Source organism: Chiloscyllium plagiosum, unplaced genomic scaffold (assembly GCF_037043375.1).
Source record: "Chiloscyllium plagiosum isolate Xiang-an unplaced genomic scaffold, Cpla_swu_hap1 HiC_scaffold_1, whole genome shotgun sequence".
NCBI lineage: Eukaryota > Metazoa > Chordata > Chondrichthyes > Orectolobiformes > Hemiscylliidae > Chiloscyllium > Chiloscyllium plagiosum.
The window spans coordinates 72658670-72674810 of NW_028270139.1; the positions used below are offsets into that span (position 1 = coordinate 72658670).

The following is a 16141-nucleotide window of genomic DNA, read 5'->3' on the forward strand; positions in this document are numbered from 1 at the left end:
AAGTGAATTTTAACAATAGGTGCCATATCAGCTCAGGTAATGCATTGAACATGTGCGTTAAAGTCTGTCTGTGCCCCAATGTTCAGACTGATTCTATTTCTTAAAAAGGGATTTACAGAACCTTCCATGGATTCATGCAGTTTTTTAGCAAAATAAAATGTAATTCTGCAAGTGCAAATTCAGCCCACAAACTTGTGTGCGCGAGCGAGAGTGTAAAGGGTCTGTGAGAGGGTGTGTGTGTGGGTGTGAATGTAGAGGGTGTGTATGTGTGAATTTTTGAGAGAGAGATTGTGTATGAGGCAACATCCTGGTAAACCTCTTCTACACCCTTTCCAAGATCTCCACATCCTTCCTGTAAAGTGGTGACCAGAACCGAACTACTTGTGGCCTAATCAAAGTCTTATAAAACTGTGACCTGATATCCTGACTCTTGTACTCAATTCTTTGAGGAGAAAGTGAGGTCTGCAGATGCTGGAGATCAGAGCTGAAAATGTGTTGCTGGAAAAGCGCAGCAGGTCAGGCAGCATCCAGGGAACAGGAGAATCGACGTTTCGGGCATAAGCCCTTCTTCAGGAATGAGGAAAGTTTGTCCAGCAGGCTAAGATAAAAGGTAGGGAGGAGGGACTTGGGGGAGGGGCGACAGAAATGTGATAGGTGGAAAGAGGTCAAGGTGAGGGTGATAGGTCAGACTGGGGTGGGGGCGGAGAGGTCAGGAAGAAGATTGCAGGTTAGGAAGGCGGTGCTGAATTCGATGGATTTGACTGAGACAAGGTGGGGGGAGGGGAAATGAGGAAACTGGTGAAATCCGAGTTCATCCCTTGTGGTTGGAGGGTTCCTAGGCGGAAGATGAGGCGCTCTTCCTCCAACCGTCGTTTTGTTGTGGTCTGGCGATGGAGGAGTCCAAAGACCTGCATATCCTTGGTGGAGTGGGAGGGGGAGTTGAAATGTTGAGCCACAGGGTGGTTGGGTTGGTTGGTCCGGGTGTCCCAGAGGTGTTCTCTGAAACGCTCCGCAAGTAGCCGACCTGCATCCTCTGCACCCGATGTGGCCTCCTCTAAATTGGGGAGACAGGCCGACTACTTGCGGAGCGTTTCAGAGAACACCTCTGGGACACCCGGACCAACCAACCCAACCACCCTGTGGCTCAACATTTCAACTCCCCCTCCTACTCCACCAAGGATATGCAGGTCTTTGGACTCCTCCATCGCCAGACCACAACAAACCGACGGTTGGAGGAAGAGCGCCTCATCTTCCGCCTAGGAACCCTCCAACCACAAGGGATGAACTCGGATTTCACCAGTTTCCTCATTTCCCCTCCCCCCACCTTGTCTCAGTCAAATCCATCGAATTCAGCACCGCCTTCCTAACCTGCAATCTTCTTCCTGACCTCTCCGCCCCCACCCCAGTCTGACCTATCACCCTCACCTTGACCTCTTTCCACCTATCACATTTCCGTCGCCCCTCCCCCAAGTCCCTCCTCCCTACCTTTTATCTTAGCCTGCTGGACAAACTTTCCTCATTCCTGAAGAAGGGCTTATGCCCGAAACGTCGATTCTCCTGTTCCCTGGATGCTGCCTGACCTGCTGCGCTTTTCCAGCAACACATTTTCAGCTCTTGTACTCAATTCCCCAACCAATGAAGGCAAGCATGCCATATGCCTTCTTTAACACTCTATTTACTTGCGTGGCCACTTTCAGGAAGCTATGGGGTTTAAACCCAAGATCCCTCTGCACATCAGTGTTGTTCAGGGTCCTGCCATTAAATGTATAATTTTCCTTAATATTTGATCTCCCAAAGTGCAGCACCTCACACTTACCCAGATTAAACTCCATCTGCCATTTCTTTGTCTATATCTGCAACTGATCTACATCCCGCTGTGTCTTTTGACAACCTTCTATACTATCCACAACTCTACTGATCTTTGTATCATCTGCAAACTTACTAACCCACAAATCTACATTTTCATCTATACATATCACAAACAGCAGAGGTATGGATCCCTGCGGAACACCACTAATCACAAACCTCCAGCCAAACAAACAACCTTCCATGGGCAAGTCAATTCTGAATCCATGCAGCCACGTCACTATAGATCCCATGGATCTTAATCTTCTGGATGAACTTACCATGAGAAACCTTGTCGAAAGCCTTGCTAAAATCCATGAAGACAACATCCACTACTCTACCTTCATTGATCACCTTCTCAAAAAATTCAAATCAATTAATAAGACATGACCTGCCCCGCACAAAGCCACACTGACTATCCCCAATTAGGCCATGCTTTTTCTAATGTGTATAAATCCTATGCCTAAGAATTCTCTCCAATAAACTTTCCAACCACCGACGTGAGACTCATGGGTCTATAGTTTTCAGGATAATCCCTGTTTCCCTTCTTGAATAGGGGAACAGCATTAGACAGTCCTCTAGAACCTCTCCAGTGGCTAGTGAGAATACAAAGATCTTGGTCAAGGCCCCAGCAATCTCCTCTCTTGCCTCTCTCAATAGCGTTGGGTAGATACCATTGGGTCCTCGGGTCTTACCTTAATACTCTTCAAGAGGCACAACACTACTACTTTCTTGATTTCAACTCATCTCACTACTCTCTGTATCCTTCTCGTGTGAATACTGACACAAAGTATTCATTTAAGATCTCACCCACATCCTCTGCCTCCATGCACAAGTTCCCTCCTTTATCCTTGAGTGATCATATCTTCTCCCGAGTTATCCTCTTGTTTTTAATGTATGTATGGAATGGCTTGGGATTCTCTTTAACCCTACTTGCCAAGGTCAGTTCAAGGCCCCTTATAGCTCTCCTAATTCCCAGCTTGAGTTGTTCCATGTCTGATTTTAGTTTCCTGAACCTTACATAAGTTTTTTCTTCTTTTTGACCAAATACACAATGTCTCTCATTATACAAGGGTGCCTTACCTTGCCATCCTTGTCCTTCCTCTTTACTGGAACATGCAAATTCTGAATTCTCATCAGAAAGTCTTTGAACAACTCTCACATGTCAAAATTTGAAGTTGCTGGTATTGGACTGGGGTGTACAAAGTCAAAAATCACAACACCAGGCTATAGTCCAACAGGTTTACTTGGAAGCACTAGCTTTCAGAGCACTGCTCCTTCATCAGATGGTTGTTGAGTATAAGATCATAAGACACGGAATTTATAGGAAAGGTTTACAATGTGATGTAACAAATTATATATTGAAAAAGACCTAGATTATTTGTTAAATCTCTCATCTTTTAAAGTGACCATATTCAAATGTGGACTTGCCAGATAACAGGTCCTCCCAATTAACACTCCCTCGCTTCTAATCTGGACACCCTAGCTTCTGTTTAATACCAACGTAATTTGCCCTCCCCCAATTTAGTACCTGACTTATCTTTATTCATAGCCAGCTTAAAACTCAATCTTTACATTTCACATTTTCATAAACATTCTGAATTTAAATAATGCAGCATTATATTTTTGAATTAGTACATTTATCAGAAAATGCGAGAAGTTTAGTTTTTATGTTCAAGATAATAAGACCATGAGACCATTATATATAGGAGCAGAACTGGACCATTCAGCCCATCGAGTCTGTTCCGCTATTCAGTTATGGCTGACATGTTTCCCAATCCCATTATTCTACCTTCTCCTTGTAACCCTTGATCAACTTACCAGTCAAGAACCTACCTATCTCTGTCTTATATACACTCAATGACTTGGTTTTCACAGCCCTCCGTGGCATTGAGTTCCATAGCTTCACCACTCTGACATTCCTCCTCAGCTCAGTTCTAAGAGGTAATTCCTTCACTCCGAGTCTGTACCCCTGGGTCCTAGTGTCTCCTGCTAGTGGAAACATCTTCACCATGTCCACTCTATCCGGGCCTCTCAGTATCCTTAAGTTTCAATCAGATCTTTCCCATCCATCTGAACTCCATCAAGTACAGACCCAGAGTCCTCAACTGCTCCTCATATAACTAAGCCCTTCATCACTAGGATAATTCTTGTAAAGCTCCTCTGGATACCCTCCAACATTAGTGCAACTTTCCTTAGCAATGGGGCCCAAAACTGCTCACGTATTCCAAAGACAGTCTGACCACAGCCTTATACAGCTTCAGTAGAATCCCAAATGATGCCTTTATGCTTCAGATTTTGGCAGTCTTTCCCAATTTAGAAAATAGTCTACATCTTTATTCTTCCTATCAAAATGTATAACCGCACACTTTTCCACATTGTATTACATCTTCCATTTCTTTGTCCACTCTCCTAGCCTGCCCAAGTCCTTCTGCAGCCTCCCCGCTGCCTCATCACTACCTGTCCCTCCACCTCTCCTCGTGTTATCAGCAAAAGTAGTAACAATGCTCTCAGTTCCTTCATCGTTAATGTATAATGTGAGTAGTTGTGGTCCCAATATGGACCCTTGCAGAATTCCACTATTCACTGGCAATCATCCGGAAAAAGACCCTTTTATCCCTACACTCCACTTGCTGCCAGCCAGCCAATCCACTAGCTGTGCTCGTACCTTGCCCCAACACCATGGGTTCCTATCTTATTTAGACGACTCCCATGCAGCACCTTTTCAAAGGCCTTCTGGAAATTCAAATATATTATGTCAACTGGTTCTTCTTTGTCTAACTTGCTCATTACCTCCTCAAAAGAATTCTAACAGATCTTTCAGGTATGACCTTCGCTTGACAAAGCCATGCTGACTTAGCCCTATTTTATCATCCATTTCCAAGTACACCACAATCTCATCCTTAATAATAGACTCTAAAATCTTATGAATGACTGAGGACAGACTAACCAACCTATAATTTCCCACCTTCTACCTCCCTCCCTTCTTAAATAGGGGCATTATAATAGCCATTTCATAGTCGTCCCAGAGTCCAGTCATTCCTGAAAGATCACCACCAATGACTTTACAATCTTCACAGTTCTCTCCTTCAGAATTCTGTGGTCGAGGTGATTAATCTACCTTCAGGATTTTGGTTTCCCTAGCACCTTCTCCCTCATGATGGCTATTACACTCACCTCTGCTTCCTGCCTCTCGAAGTTTTGGTATGTTGTTGGCATCTTTCACTGTGAAAACTGATGTAAAATACCTGTTCAGTTCCTCCTTCATTTCTTTGATCCCAATTACTACTTCTCCAGCCTCATTTTACGGAGGTCCAATGTCTCATACCTTTTATGTATCTTAAAAAAACACTTGCAAATTTATTTTCAATTACTAGCTAGCTTTCTTTCGTATTTAGGTGAATTGTTTAGGTGAATGGGCCATGCTAAATTGCCTGTAGTGTTAGGTGAAGAGGTAAATGTAGGGGAATGGGTCTGGGTGGGTTGTGCTTCGGCAGGTCGGTGTGAACTTGTTGGGCCGAAAGACCTGTTTCCACACTGTTAGTAATCTAATCTATATTTCATCTTCTTCCTCCCTTGTTGCTTTTTTAGTTATCCGCTGCTTTGTTTTAAAGGCTTCTCAATCCTCTGGCTTCTCCCTAATCTTCTACCATATTGTATCCTTGTTCTTTTGCTATTATACTATCCCTGATTTCTCCTGTCAGCCATGGTTGCCTCGTCCTCCCTTTAATATGTTTCTTCTTCCTCGGGATGAGTTTCTGCTGTACCTCCCTAATTACCCCCAAAACTCCTGCCATTGCTGCTCCACCATCTTCCCTGCTTGGCTTCGCTTCCAATCAGCTCTGGCCAGTTCCTCCCTCATGTCTCTTGACTCAATTTTATACTGTTACATCTGATTCTCCCTCTCAAACTACAGGGTGAAATTCTATCTATATTCTGTTATGAGCACTACCCCTTTGGGGTTCCTTCACTTTAAGCTCCCTAAAGAAGTCTGCCTCATACACAGCGCCAAATTCAGAATTGCCTGTTCCTAAAGGCTCTACCACAAACTGCACCCCAAAAAATTCTTAGACATTTCACAAATTCCTTTTCTTGGGATCCGTTACCAACCTGATTTTCTCAATCCACCTGCATATTGACATCCCTCATAACTATGTATTAGTGTCTTTCTTACATGCCTTTTCTATCTCCTAATTTATTTTCTTCCCTACATCCTGCCTACAGCTAGAAGGCCTGTACATAGCTCCCATTATGGTCTTTTCTCCTTTCCTCAACCCCATCTACATGGAATCTACACCTTCTTGCTATCAATTTAATTTAGTTTCTTACTAACAAGGCAACCCCAGCCCCTCGACCTATCCTTCCAAAATAGTATGTGCATCTTTGGACATTTAGTTTCCAACCCGGATCCACTTGAAAGCATATGTCTGTGAACCCTCCAATTTCAATATGTGCTAAAAGCTAATTTACTTTCTTTTGTATACTGTGTGCATTTAAGTACAATACCCTCAGCCTTGCATTGATGATCACCCTTCTCATAGTTATCCCTTTATCTGCTGTACCTGAAATTAGATTCCTGAGCCTTTCCATATTCTGTCCTTTTACATGTTCTGGAAACTTTAATAGCCATTGCTAAGCACCACTCCCCCCAACTTCTTCCATAATTTTTCATGCAACTGAATCCCTCCCCCAAATTATTTAGATTAAATCCACAGTTATAACTCTAATCTATTTAAGTCTTTTGTTAAGTGCCATTTTATGTCATTCACATTACTAAATTATAATGACTGCATTTTATTTTCAATGACATCAAACAAACTCCATTACCATTTTTAGAGTTACATATATGCACTTCAAGATTTCATAGCCTTGCAATAACAACTTTCCCTGGATGCAGATCTACGAGATCTGGTTGGCAAAATCTGTTGAAAATCAACTGACAATATTCATGTCTTGACACAGAAAAGATCAGGTGTTTTTTTGGATACAGAGACACCAAGAGAGGGAGGTCGTGACAGACAGAGAGGATGCAGCTATTGTGAAGTGCAGGAAATGGCTGTTTTTGTGTTAATAACCATGCAGGAGTCTGATGGAAGCTCCATTTGAAAAGAATACAGAGAAGAAAACATTTTTTGTAGATTTAAGGCCAAGGTGGGCCTTATTACAGGAAATCAGACTGGGGAGACTCATGTGAGTAGAATATCTTGTAAAAGACACTGGAAATTGCAACTAGAGATCATACAGACAAGCCAGGATCCTAAAGGAACTGAATAAATACTTTGTAATAATCTTAACAGTAGCAGACACTAATAGTATTCCAGAAATACCAGATAATCAAGGGCAAAAGTGAGAGAGAATACAATAACTATAACTAGAGGAAAAGTACTCACGGGCTAAAGATGATAAGTCCCCTGGATCTAATGGGTTACATGCTCAGACATTAAAGACATTACTATTCAGTTGCGCTGATTGTAATCTGCCAAGAATCATTCCCAGATGATTGGAAAACTGCCCATGTAACCATCTTATTTAAAATAGGAGGCAGATAAAAACTTATAGGCCAGTTAGCTTAATATCTATCTTTGGAAAAATGTTAGCATTTATTATAAAGCATATAATAGCAGATCATTTGGAAATATATATTATCAAGCTTGGTCAACATGGCTTCATGAAGTTGAAATCATATCCAACGGATATAATTATAATTTTTTGAGGAAGCAGCAAAAGGAGAGATAAAGGGAAACTAGCAATTTAATATACTTGGATTTCCAAAACATTTTTGGTAAGATTCTGCACATAAGCTACTTAATAACATAGCAGCCCATAGCATTAAGGATAGTATATTAGCATGGATAGTGAATTGGCCAACCAATAGCAGCCAGGAAGTTTGGATAAATGGGAACTTTTTAGGATATCTGTAACCTAGTGAAGTGCCTTTGGGGGTCAGTGTCGGGCCACAATTATTTATAGTACCTATTAATAACTTTGATGAGAAAAGAGTATACTATCACCCTAGTTTGCAGATTACACAAAAATAGGTGGGAGGACAAGATGACACAAAGAGTCTACAGACGAATATAGGTAGGTCAAGTCAAGACAAAAACCTAGTAGATGAAATGAAATGTGGGAAAATGTGAAGTTATGTACTTGGGCAAAAAGAATCGAAAAGTTAAACATTATTTAAATAGAGAAAGACTGCAGAAAGCTGCAGCAGAGAGGATTTTGTGGGTCACTGCACATAAATCACTAAGTTAACATCCATGTTCAGTGGGTAATAGGGAAGGCAAATTAAATGTTGGTCATTATTTCAAAATGAACCGAATATAAACAAGGGAAGTCTTGCTAAAACTATTCAAGGTACTAGGGAGACCACACCTAGAATATTATGAACAGTTTGAATCCCCTTCTCTAAGGAAACACTTGCTGGCATTGGTGACAGTTCAGAAAAGGTTCTTGAGTTTGATTCTCGGCAGAGAGAGATTTTCTGAGAAAGTGAGGTCGAGTAGACTGGGCTTGTATTTTCCTAAACAGTGAATGAGAGGAGACCTTGTTGAAACAGAAAAGAACTTTAGAGAGGTTGATAAGGTAAATGCAGACAGGTTGTCTTCCTCTGTGGAAGAGTCTTGGACCAGACGGTAAGTAAGGAATCACGCATTTAAGACAGTGATGAGGAGGAATTTCTTCTCTGGGGTAGTGACTGTGGAATTTTTTATTGCAGAGGGCTGACAAGGTTGGGACACTCAAGACAAAGAAAGTCAGAATATTTCAACAGTAAGGAAAACAAGGGTTATGGGGTAAGAGCAAGAAAGACAGTCGACAATCCTCAACTCAACCATGATCTCCTTCAATGATGAAACAGATTTGATGGACCGAATGGCCTACATCTGCTTCTACTTATTATAGTAGGAGGAAGGCTGGGAGTAACTTGGGATTTGTTCTTGTACTATTATACATTTGCCAGAAGTGTGGTGCACAGCAAAAGAAGTTGTAATATGCATCTTGGTTACAGTATTAAGTTCATGTAAAAGCATATTTTCTTTGGTTCAATGTTTTAGATGCCTATGATGTAGTGTTTGATTTATGTTGATAACAATTTGACATGAAAGCCCTAAAATGTAAAATCTTGTCCTTGTTTCGTTTCTATTGCTTACTTGGAAATTTGTCTCTTTTTCAAAATTGTAGGCTTCTATGTGAATATACATTAATACTATGTTGAAATCACAAACAATTTGAGAACTATTCCATTGTATGCTTATTTTCTTTATTTTTGAATTGTATATTAATCCCAAAAAATATAGCACATCCTTCTCAAGTCAAGGCACTTTTGTGATTTTGGCCAGGAATTTTAACCACACAAACAGAAGTGGAGTTAAGCATTGGCATCACTTAACATTGCAAAACATCATCAAACAGGTGTCATCCAATGCACAACTTCTGTTTCCTTCTAGTATTTCATATTACCATCATATCTTAAAGAGAAACTCAATTTTCCTATTAAATAAGAAATCCCATGATCAAAACACTTACAACTCAAAATATGAATATTTCTGACCTTCACCATCAGTTATTGGATTCTTGTATTCATGAAGTTAAAAGTTACACATCATCCTAACCTGTTCTCCTTACTGACCTCTACAGTTTGTTCACTGAGATACACTAATAGATATTTTTAACATGAAAATGCTGAGAATCAAGACAGAAGTATCCTATATGACAATATACAACATAGCATTTGAAAAACTATGGCTATGACTTCCTATTGGTGCAGGCAAAAAAAAACAGATTTATTGCTTGAAGCTCAGAACCAACACAGGCATTCACTTTACTCACCTGATTTCCCACTCTTCCACAATTCATAGCTTTAATGTTTGGGAGCACTCTCCATCTTGAACAGCCATGTCAGGCTTCATATGTAACTGCCAAGTCACTATCACAGTAACTCCATGCACAGAACTTCCAATAAGTCTGGATGTTATCGTTCTGGATTGAAACGCTAACTTTGATACCATTTTGGGTGCAAGCACCCAGTATTGCTTCATCCGCACAAAGCCCTGGGACCTCGGTTAACTAAAGTGTAGAGACCCTACATTCTAGTTAACCGTGAATGTAATTCAAAAGAATTACTAAAAATATCAAAACTAAAGCGAATAACGGTCATTTTGTTTTCTAAAACGACCTTGGTTAACGCTTTTCATAACTATGAGGTGATGGGTATGTGCCTCAGCACTGGAAAGCAAATCAAACACATTTAAAATCCCCCACACACGGAGAAGATACAAGCACCGAGTAATATTGAAATCACCTTACCTACAAATGCCAAGAGGATTACCAGGACACAGATGAAAGCGCTGACACATGGAATAAGTATTAACAGCAGGAGGCGGAGGTGCTTGACTGATCCCAGCTTTTGAGGACAAACATCCCCCATGTTGTCTTCATCTGTCCCCAACACCTGCTCCAGTTAGAAAGAAGAAAAGCATTAGGAAATACAGAAACCCTCAGTGCAATTCACTCCATAAGCACCAAGCTCGGAGTAAAGGGAAAAACAACCTGCAAAGTGCGACTGAGATTTCGCGTGAGCTGGAATTAACTATACAATTTTCAGTGATCCGCACTTGTAGAGCTATTTCCAGTCAATACTAGAGCTAAGTAAACAATATCTAAACAAATTAGGTGTTAACATTTTAAATTGACAACTGGTTGATTAATTGTAGCTCAGAAGTACGGAACTGGAACAGAAACGTGCCAATACCGTGCAACATCTGTAAGAGGAGATGGAGTTTGGGACGTATGTTTGAGCGGAGTAGAGGTGAGAATGGGGTCTGCGGGAGGGGATGTAGACAGTGGCAGTAAATACTGGGTGAAACGCTGCACTATTCCAACGGTGTTCCACTGTGTCCCAATGACCCTCTTAGTTAGAGCCCAGTCTGTTCAAAAACCTCATCGGACCCGCTTCCCTCCATAGTCAAGGCGACCACATCCAAATAATTAACGGGCTTCAAGTACTCAAGACGCTGAACTGCCAGTGACCAAGGTGAAGGGTCGAGCCACTTAATTGATACAGGGCCATGGTTTGTGACAAGAACTGGCTTCTGCACGATTCCCAAAACTAACTCTCAGTGGCAGGCAGCCGCTAGTAAAGCAGCAAGCGGCAGCTTCCGCGGGGTCCTAACGCCATAAGCACAATGAAGAACTCAAAGAAAACTATCCAACTCCAATTGAAACTGTCTAACCTCCACTGGAAAAAAGAATGGGACCCGTTTTCAGAAATTCAACTTGGTTTCGCCGTTCAATAGAACACCATGCCTTCTCGTTCACTGTCCCTCCGAATTCTGACAGCAAATTGTGATACCGATTATATCGATATCATTTAACGTATTCACCTGCAGCTATTACTGATATAACTTGTATTAAACATGTATATCTTTACAGTGCATGTGTTAAGGCTCAAGTATAACAACATTCGCCAGAGTGATAGCATCTTTTTTGACCAGGGACCAGGGACCAGGGAATGAGTTCCTGTTACTCATTCTCCACCAAAGAACAAAGACCAGTACAGCACAGGGACAGGCCCCTCTCCACCACGCCTACACTAACTCACGATGCCAGTCAAAACTTAACAACGGGTTTCCTTCTCCCTTGTCCATATCCCTCTATTCCCTGCCTATCCATGTATCTGTCAAGATGTCTCTTAAATGTTGCTATTGTATCTACTTCTACAAACTCCTCTGGCTGCATTTTCCATCTCCTTTAAACTTTTCCCATTTTACCTGAAAGCTCTGTCCCTAGTAATTGATACTTCTACCCGAGGAAAAAGACTGCAACTTTCCATTCTATCCATGCCTCTCATAATTTTGTAAACTTCCAACAGGTTGCCCTTCAGCTTCTGTCGTTCAAGTGAAAACAAACCACATTGTCCATTCTCTCACAGCAAATACCCTCCAGACCAGGCAACATCCTGGTGAGCCTTTTCTGATAGTGTGGTAAAAACAATGACTGGAAACAATGCTGGAAACCAGATTCTGGATTAGTGGTGCTGGAAGAGCACAGCAGTTCAGGCAGCATCCAACGAGCTTCGAAATCGACGTTTCGGGCAAAAGCCCTTCATCAGGAATAAAGGCAGTGAGCCTGAAGCGTGGAGAGATAAGCTAGAGGAGGGTGGGGGTGGGGAGAAAGTAGCATAGAGTACAATGGGTGAGTGGGGGAGAGGATGAAGGTGATAGGTCAGGGAGGAGAGGGTGGAGTGGACAGGTGGAAAAGGAGATAGGCAGGTAGGACAAGTCCAGGCAAGTCATGGGGACAGTGCTGAGCTGGAAGTTTGGAACCAGGGTGAGGTGGGGGAAGGGGAAATGAGGAAACTGTTGAAGTCCACATTGATGCCCTGGGGTTGAAGTGTTCCGAGGCGGAAGATGAGGTGTTCTTCCTCCAGGTGTCTGGTGGTGAGGGAGCGGTGGTGATGGAGGCCCAGGACCTCCATGTCCTCGGCAGAGTGGGAGGGGGAGTTGAAATGTTAGGCCACGGGCCGGTGTGGTTGATTGGTGTGGGTGTCCCGGAGATGTTCCCTAAAGCACTCTGCTAGGAGGCGTCCAGTCTCCCCAATGTAGAGGAGACTGCATCGGGAGCAACGGATACAATAAATGATATTAGTGGATGTGCATGTAAAACTTTGATGGATGTGGAAAGCTCCTTCAGGGCCTTGGATAGAGGTGAGGGAGGTGGTGTGGGCACAGGTTTTACAATTCCTGCAGTGGCAGGGGAAAGTGCCAGGATGGGAGGGTGGGTTGTAGGGGGGCGTGGACCTGACCAGGTAGTCACGGAGGGAATGGTCTTTACAGAAGGCGGAAAGGGGTGGGGAGGGAAATATATTCCTGGTGGTGGGGTCTGTTTGGAGGTGGCGGAAATGTCGGCGGATGATTTGGTTTATGCGAAGCTTTCTGATAGTGTGGCGACCAGAACTGTGCAACGTATTCCAGATGCAATCTAACTAAAGTTCTATACCTCTGCAACATGACTTGCCAATTTTTATACTCCGTGTCCCAGCCCATGTAGGGAAGCATGCCATAGGTCTTTAAAAGATTTCCACATGACATGTGTGGATTTATCCATAAACAGCTGCCCCCAATCTGCATTCCCCAGTTCTTGCCCAATATGATCATTGTCAGCCTTTCCACAATTTAGCACTATCACCCTAGGACTAGAAGGAAATACGCAGAGAAAAAATGAGGTACGAAGGTAAACTGACCAAAAATATAAAGGAGGATAGTAAAAGCTTTTTCAGGTATGTGAAAGGCAAAAAAAATAATTAAGACTAAAATTGGGCACTTGAAGACAAAAACAGGGGTATATATTACAGGAAACAAAGAAATGGCAGAAGAATTGAACTGGTACTTCAGATCTGTGTTCACTGGGGAAGATACAAGCAATCTCCCTGAGGTAACAGTGGCTGAAGGACCTGAACTTAAGGGAATTTATATTTGCCAGGAATTGGTGTTGGAGAGACTGTTAGGTCTAAAGGTTGATAAGTCTCCGGGGCCTGATGGTCTACATCCCAGGGTACTGAAGGAGGTGGCTCGAGAAATCGTGGATGTGTTGATGATTATTTTCCAGAGTTTGATAGATTCGGGATCAGGTCCTGCGGATTGGAGGGTGGCTAATGTTATACCACCTTTTAAGAAAGGTGGGAGAGAGAAAGCAGGAAATTATAGACCAGTTAGTCTGTCCTCAGTGGTGGGGAAGATGCTGGAGTCTATTCTAAAGGATGAAATTATGACATATCTCGATAGTAGTAACAGGATAGGACAGAGACAGCATGGATTTATGAAGGGGAAATCATGCTTGACTAATCTTCTGGAATTTTTTGAGGATATAACTCTGAAGATGGATGAGGGAGATCCAGTAGATGTAGTGTACCTCGACTTTCAGAAAGCTTTTGATAAAGTCCCACATAGGAGGTTAGTGAGCAAATTTAGGGCACATGATATTGAGGACAAAGTACTAACTTGGATTGAAAGTTGGTTGGCTGATAGGAAACAAAGAGTAGTGATAAACGGCTGCATTTTGGAATGGCAGGTAGTGACCAGTGGGGTACTGCAGGGATCTGTGCTGGGACCGCAGCTTTTTACAATATATGTTAATGATATAGAAGATGGTATCAGCAATAACATTAGCAAATTTGCTGATGATACTAAGCTGGGTGGCAGGGTGAAATGTGAGGAGGATGTTAGGAGATTACAGAGTGACCTGGACAGGTTAGGTGAGTGGTCAGATGCATGGCAGATGCAGTTTAATGTGGATAAATGTATGGTTATCCACTTTGGTGGCAAGAACAGGAAGGCAGATTACTACCGAAGTGGAATCAACTTAGATAAAGGGGCAGTACAAAGAGACCTGGGTGTTCTTGTACACCAGTCAATGAAGGTAAGCATGCAGGTATAGCAGGTAGTGAAGAAGGCTAATAGCATGCTGGCCTTCATAACAAGAGGGATTGAGTATAGAAGCAAAGAGGTTCTTCTGCAGCTGTACAGGGCCCCAGTGAGACCACACCTGGAGTACTGTGTGCAAATTTGAGGAAAGACATTCTGGCTATCGAGGGAGTGCAGCGTAGGTTCACGAGGTCAGTTCCTGGAATGGCGGGACTACCTTAGGCTGAAAGACTGGAGCGACTGGGCTTGTATGCCCTTGAGTTTGGAAGACTGAGGGAGGATCTGATTGAGACATAAAGATTATTAAAGGATTGGACACTCTGGAGGCAGGAAACATGTTTCCGCTGATGGGTGAGTGCTGAACCAGAGGACACAGCTTAAAAATACGGGGTAGACCAGTTAGGACAGAGATGAGGAGAAACTTCTTCACCCAGGTAGCAGTGGAGGCCCAGTCTCTGGATTCATTTAAGAAAGTGTTGGATAGAGTTCTCAAGGATAGTGGAATCAAGGGTTATAGAGATAAGGCAGGAACAGGATACTGATTAAGGATGATCAGCCATGATCATATTGAATGGTGGTGCAGGCTCGAAGGGCAGAATGGCCTACTCCTGCACCTATTGTCTATTGACTACTCTGATCCTTACCCACGGGCCTTCATCAGTCAGGGCACTGAGTCTAGAAGTTGGGAAATTATGTTGCAATTGTACAGGATGTTGATGAGGCCGCATTTGGAATCTTATGTTCAGTTTTGCTCACCTTGCTATAGGAAGGATTTATTAAACTGGAAAGAGTGCAAAAGAAATTTACAAGGATGTTGTCAGGACTCAACAGTGTGAGCTACAGGGAAATGGGGTTAGCGTGGATGGACATTGTGGTTGGCATGGACCATTTTGTGTCAAAGGGCCTGTCTCTGTGCTGGAGAACTGTATGACTCTAAGTTTCTTAAAACTTCTGGATTTATTGTCACTGTTCCCGAAATGCTCCCCATTGAAACTTCGACTACCCAGCTGGGCTGATTCCCCAAACCCAGGTCTAGTGTGGCCCTTCCTTAAATTGAATTATTTACATATAGCTTCAACAAACCCTCCTAAGCGCGCCCAACAAATTTCCACAAATCAAAGCCTCTGGTACTGAGCAAGTCCTAGTCAATACGTGGGAAGTTAAAATCAACCCTGTGGTTTTCACATTGTTCCAGAATCTGACCACATATCTGTTTCTCTATCACCCACTGGTTCTACGAAAGCCTGAAACATAACCCTGTCAAAATGATTTCACCTTTGCTATTCCTGAGCTCTACCCAGAAAGCGTCACTGAATGAGCTCTCCAAGGTGTTGTGCCCCCCCCAGTACAGCTGCAATATTCTCCCTAATCAGTAACAGTACACTAACCCCCAACCCCTCCACCCCTCACACACCCTCCAGCATTTACACCCCCTCCAGCCCTCACACCCTCTCCAGCCCTCATATCATCCCCACCCCTCATTCCCACTCCACCCCTCATAGCCCGTCCAGTCCTCAACACTCCCTCCAGCCCTCACAACTCGTACACCCCTCAGCACTCATGCCTGTTCTACTGATCACAACTCCCCCACCCCTCACACCTCCACAGCGCCTCCACCCATCACACCCCAATACCATTGACACCCTCTCCACTCCTCACCCCTCACTCCCCTCCAGCCTTCACACCGCATCCAATCCCTATATCCCTCACAACCCCTCCACCCCTCACACCCCTCCACCCCTCACACCCCACCAACTCTTATACCCCACCAACCCTCACTCCCACTCCACCCCTTCCCCTGCCACCACCCAACCCTGACACCCCCTCTAACCGTCACACCCAATCCATCCCTCCACTCCTCACAACCTCTCCAT

At 43.2% G+C, this 16141-nt stretch overlaps 1 protein-coding gene across 2 annotated transcripts in view; it reads right to left on the reverse strand.

Annotated features, from left to right (window-relative positions):
- Positions 1 to 16141, reverse strand: part of corin (corin, serine peptidase) — a 260269-nt gene that overhangs the window by 235646 nt on the left and 8482 nt on the right. For both annotated transcript variants that reach the window (XM_087987873.1, XM_087987868.1), the window contains exon 2: positions 10153 to 10297. In XM_087987873.1, the coding sequence (XP_087843999.1) occupies positions 10153 to 10297 (145 nt within the window). The remainder of the gene's footprint in view (positions 1 to 10152; positions 10298 to 16141) is intronic.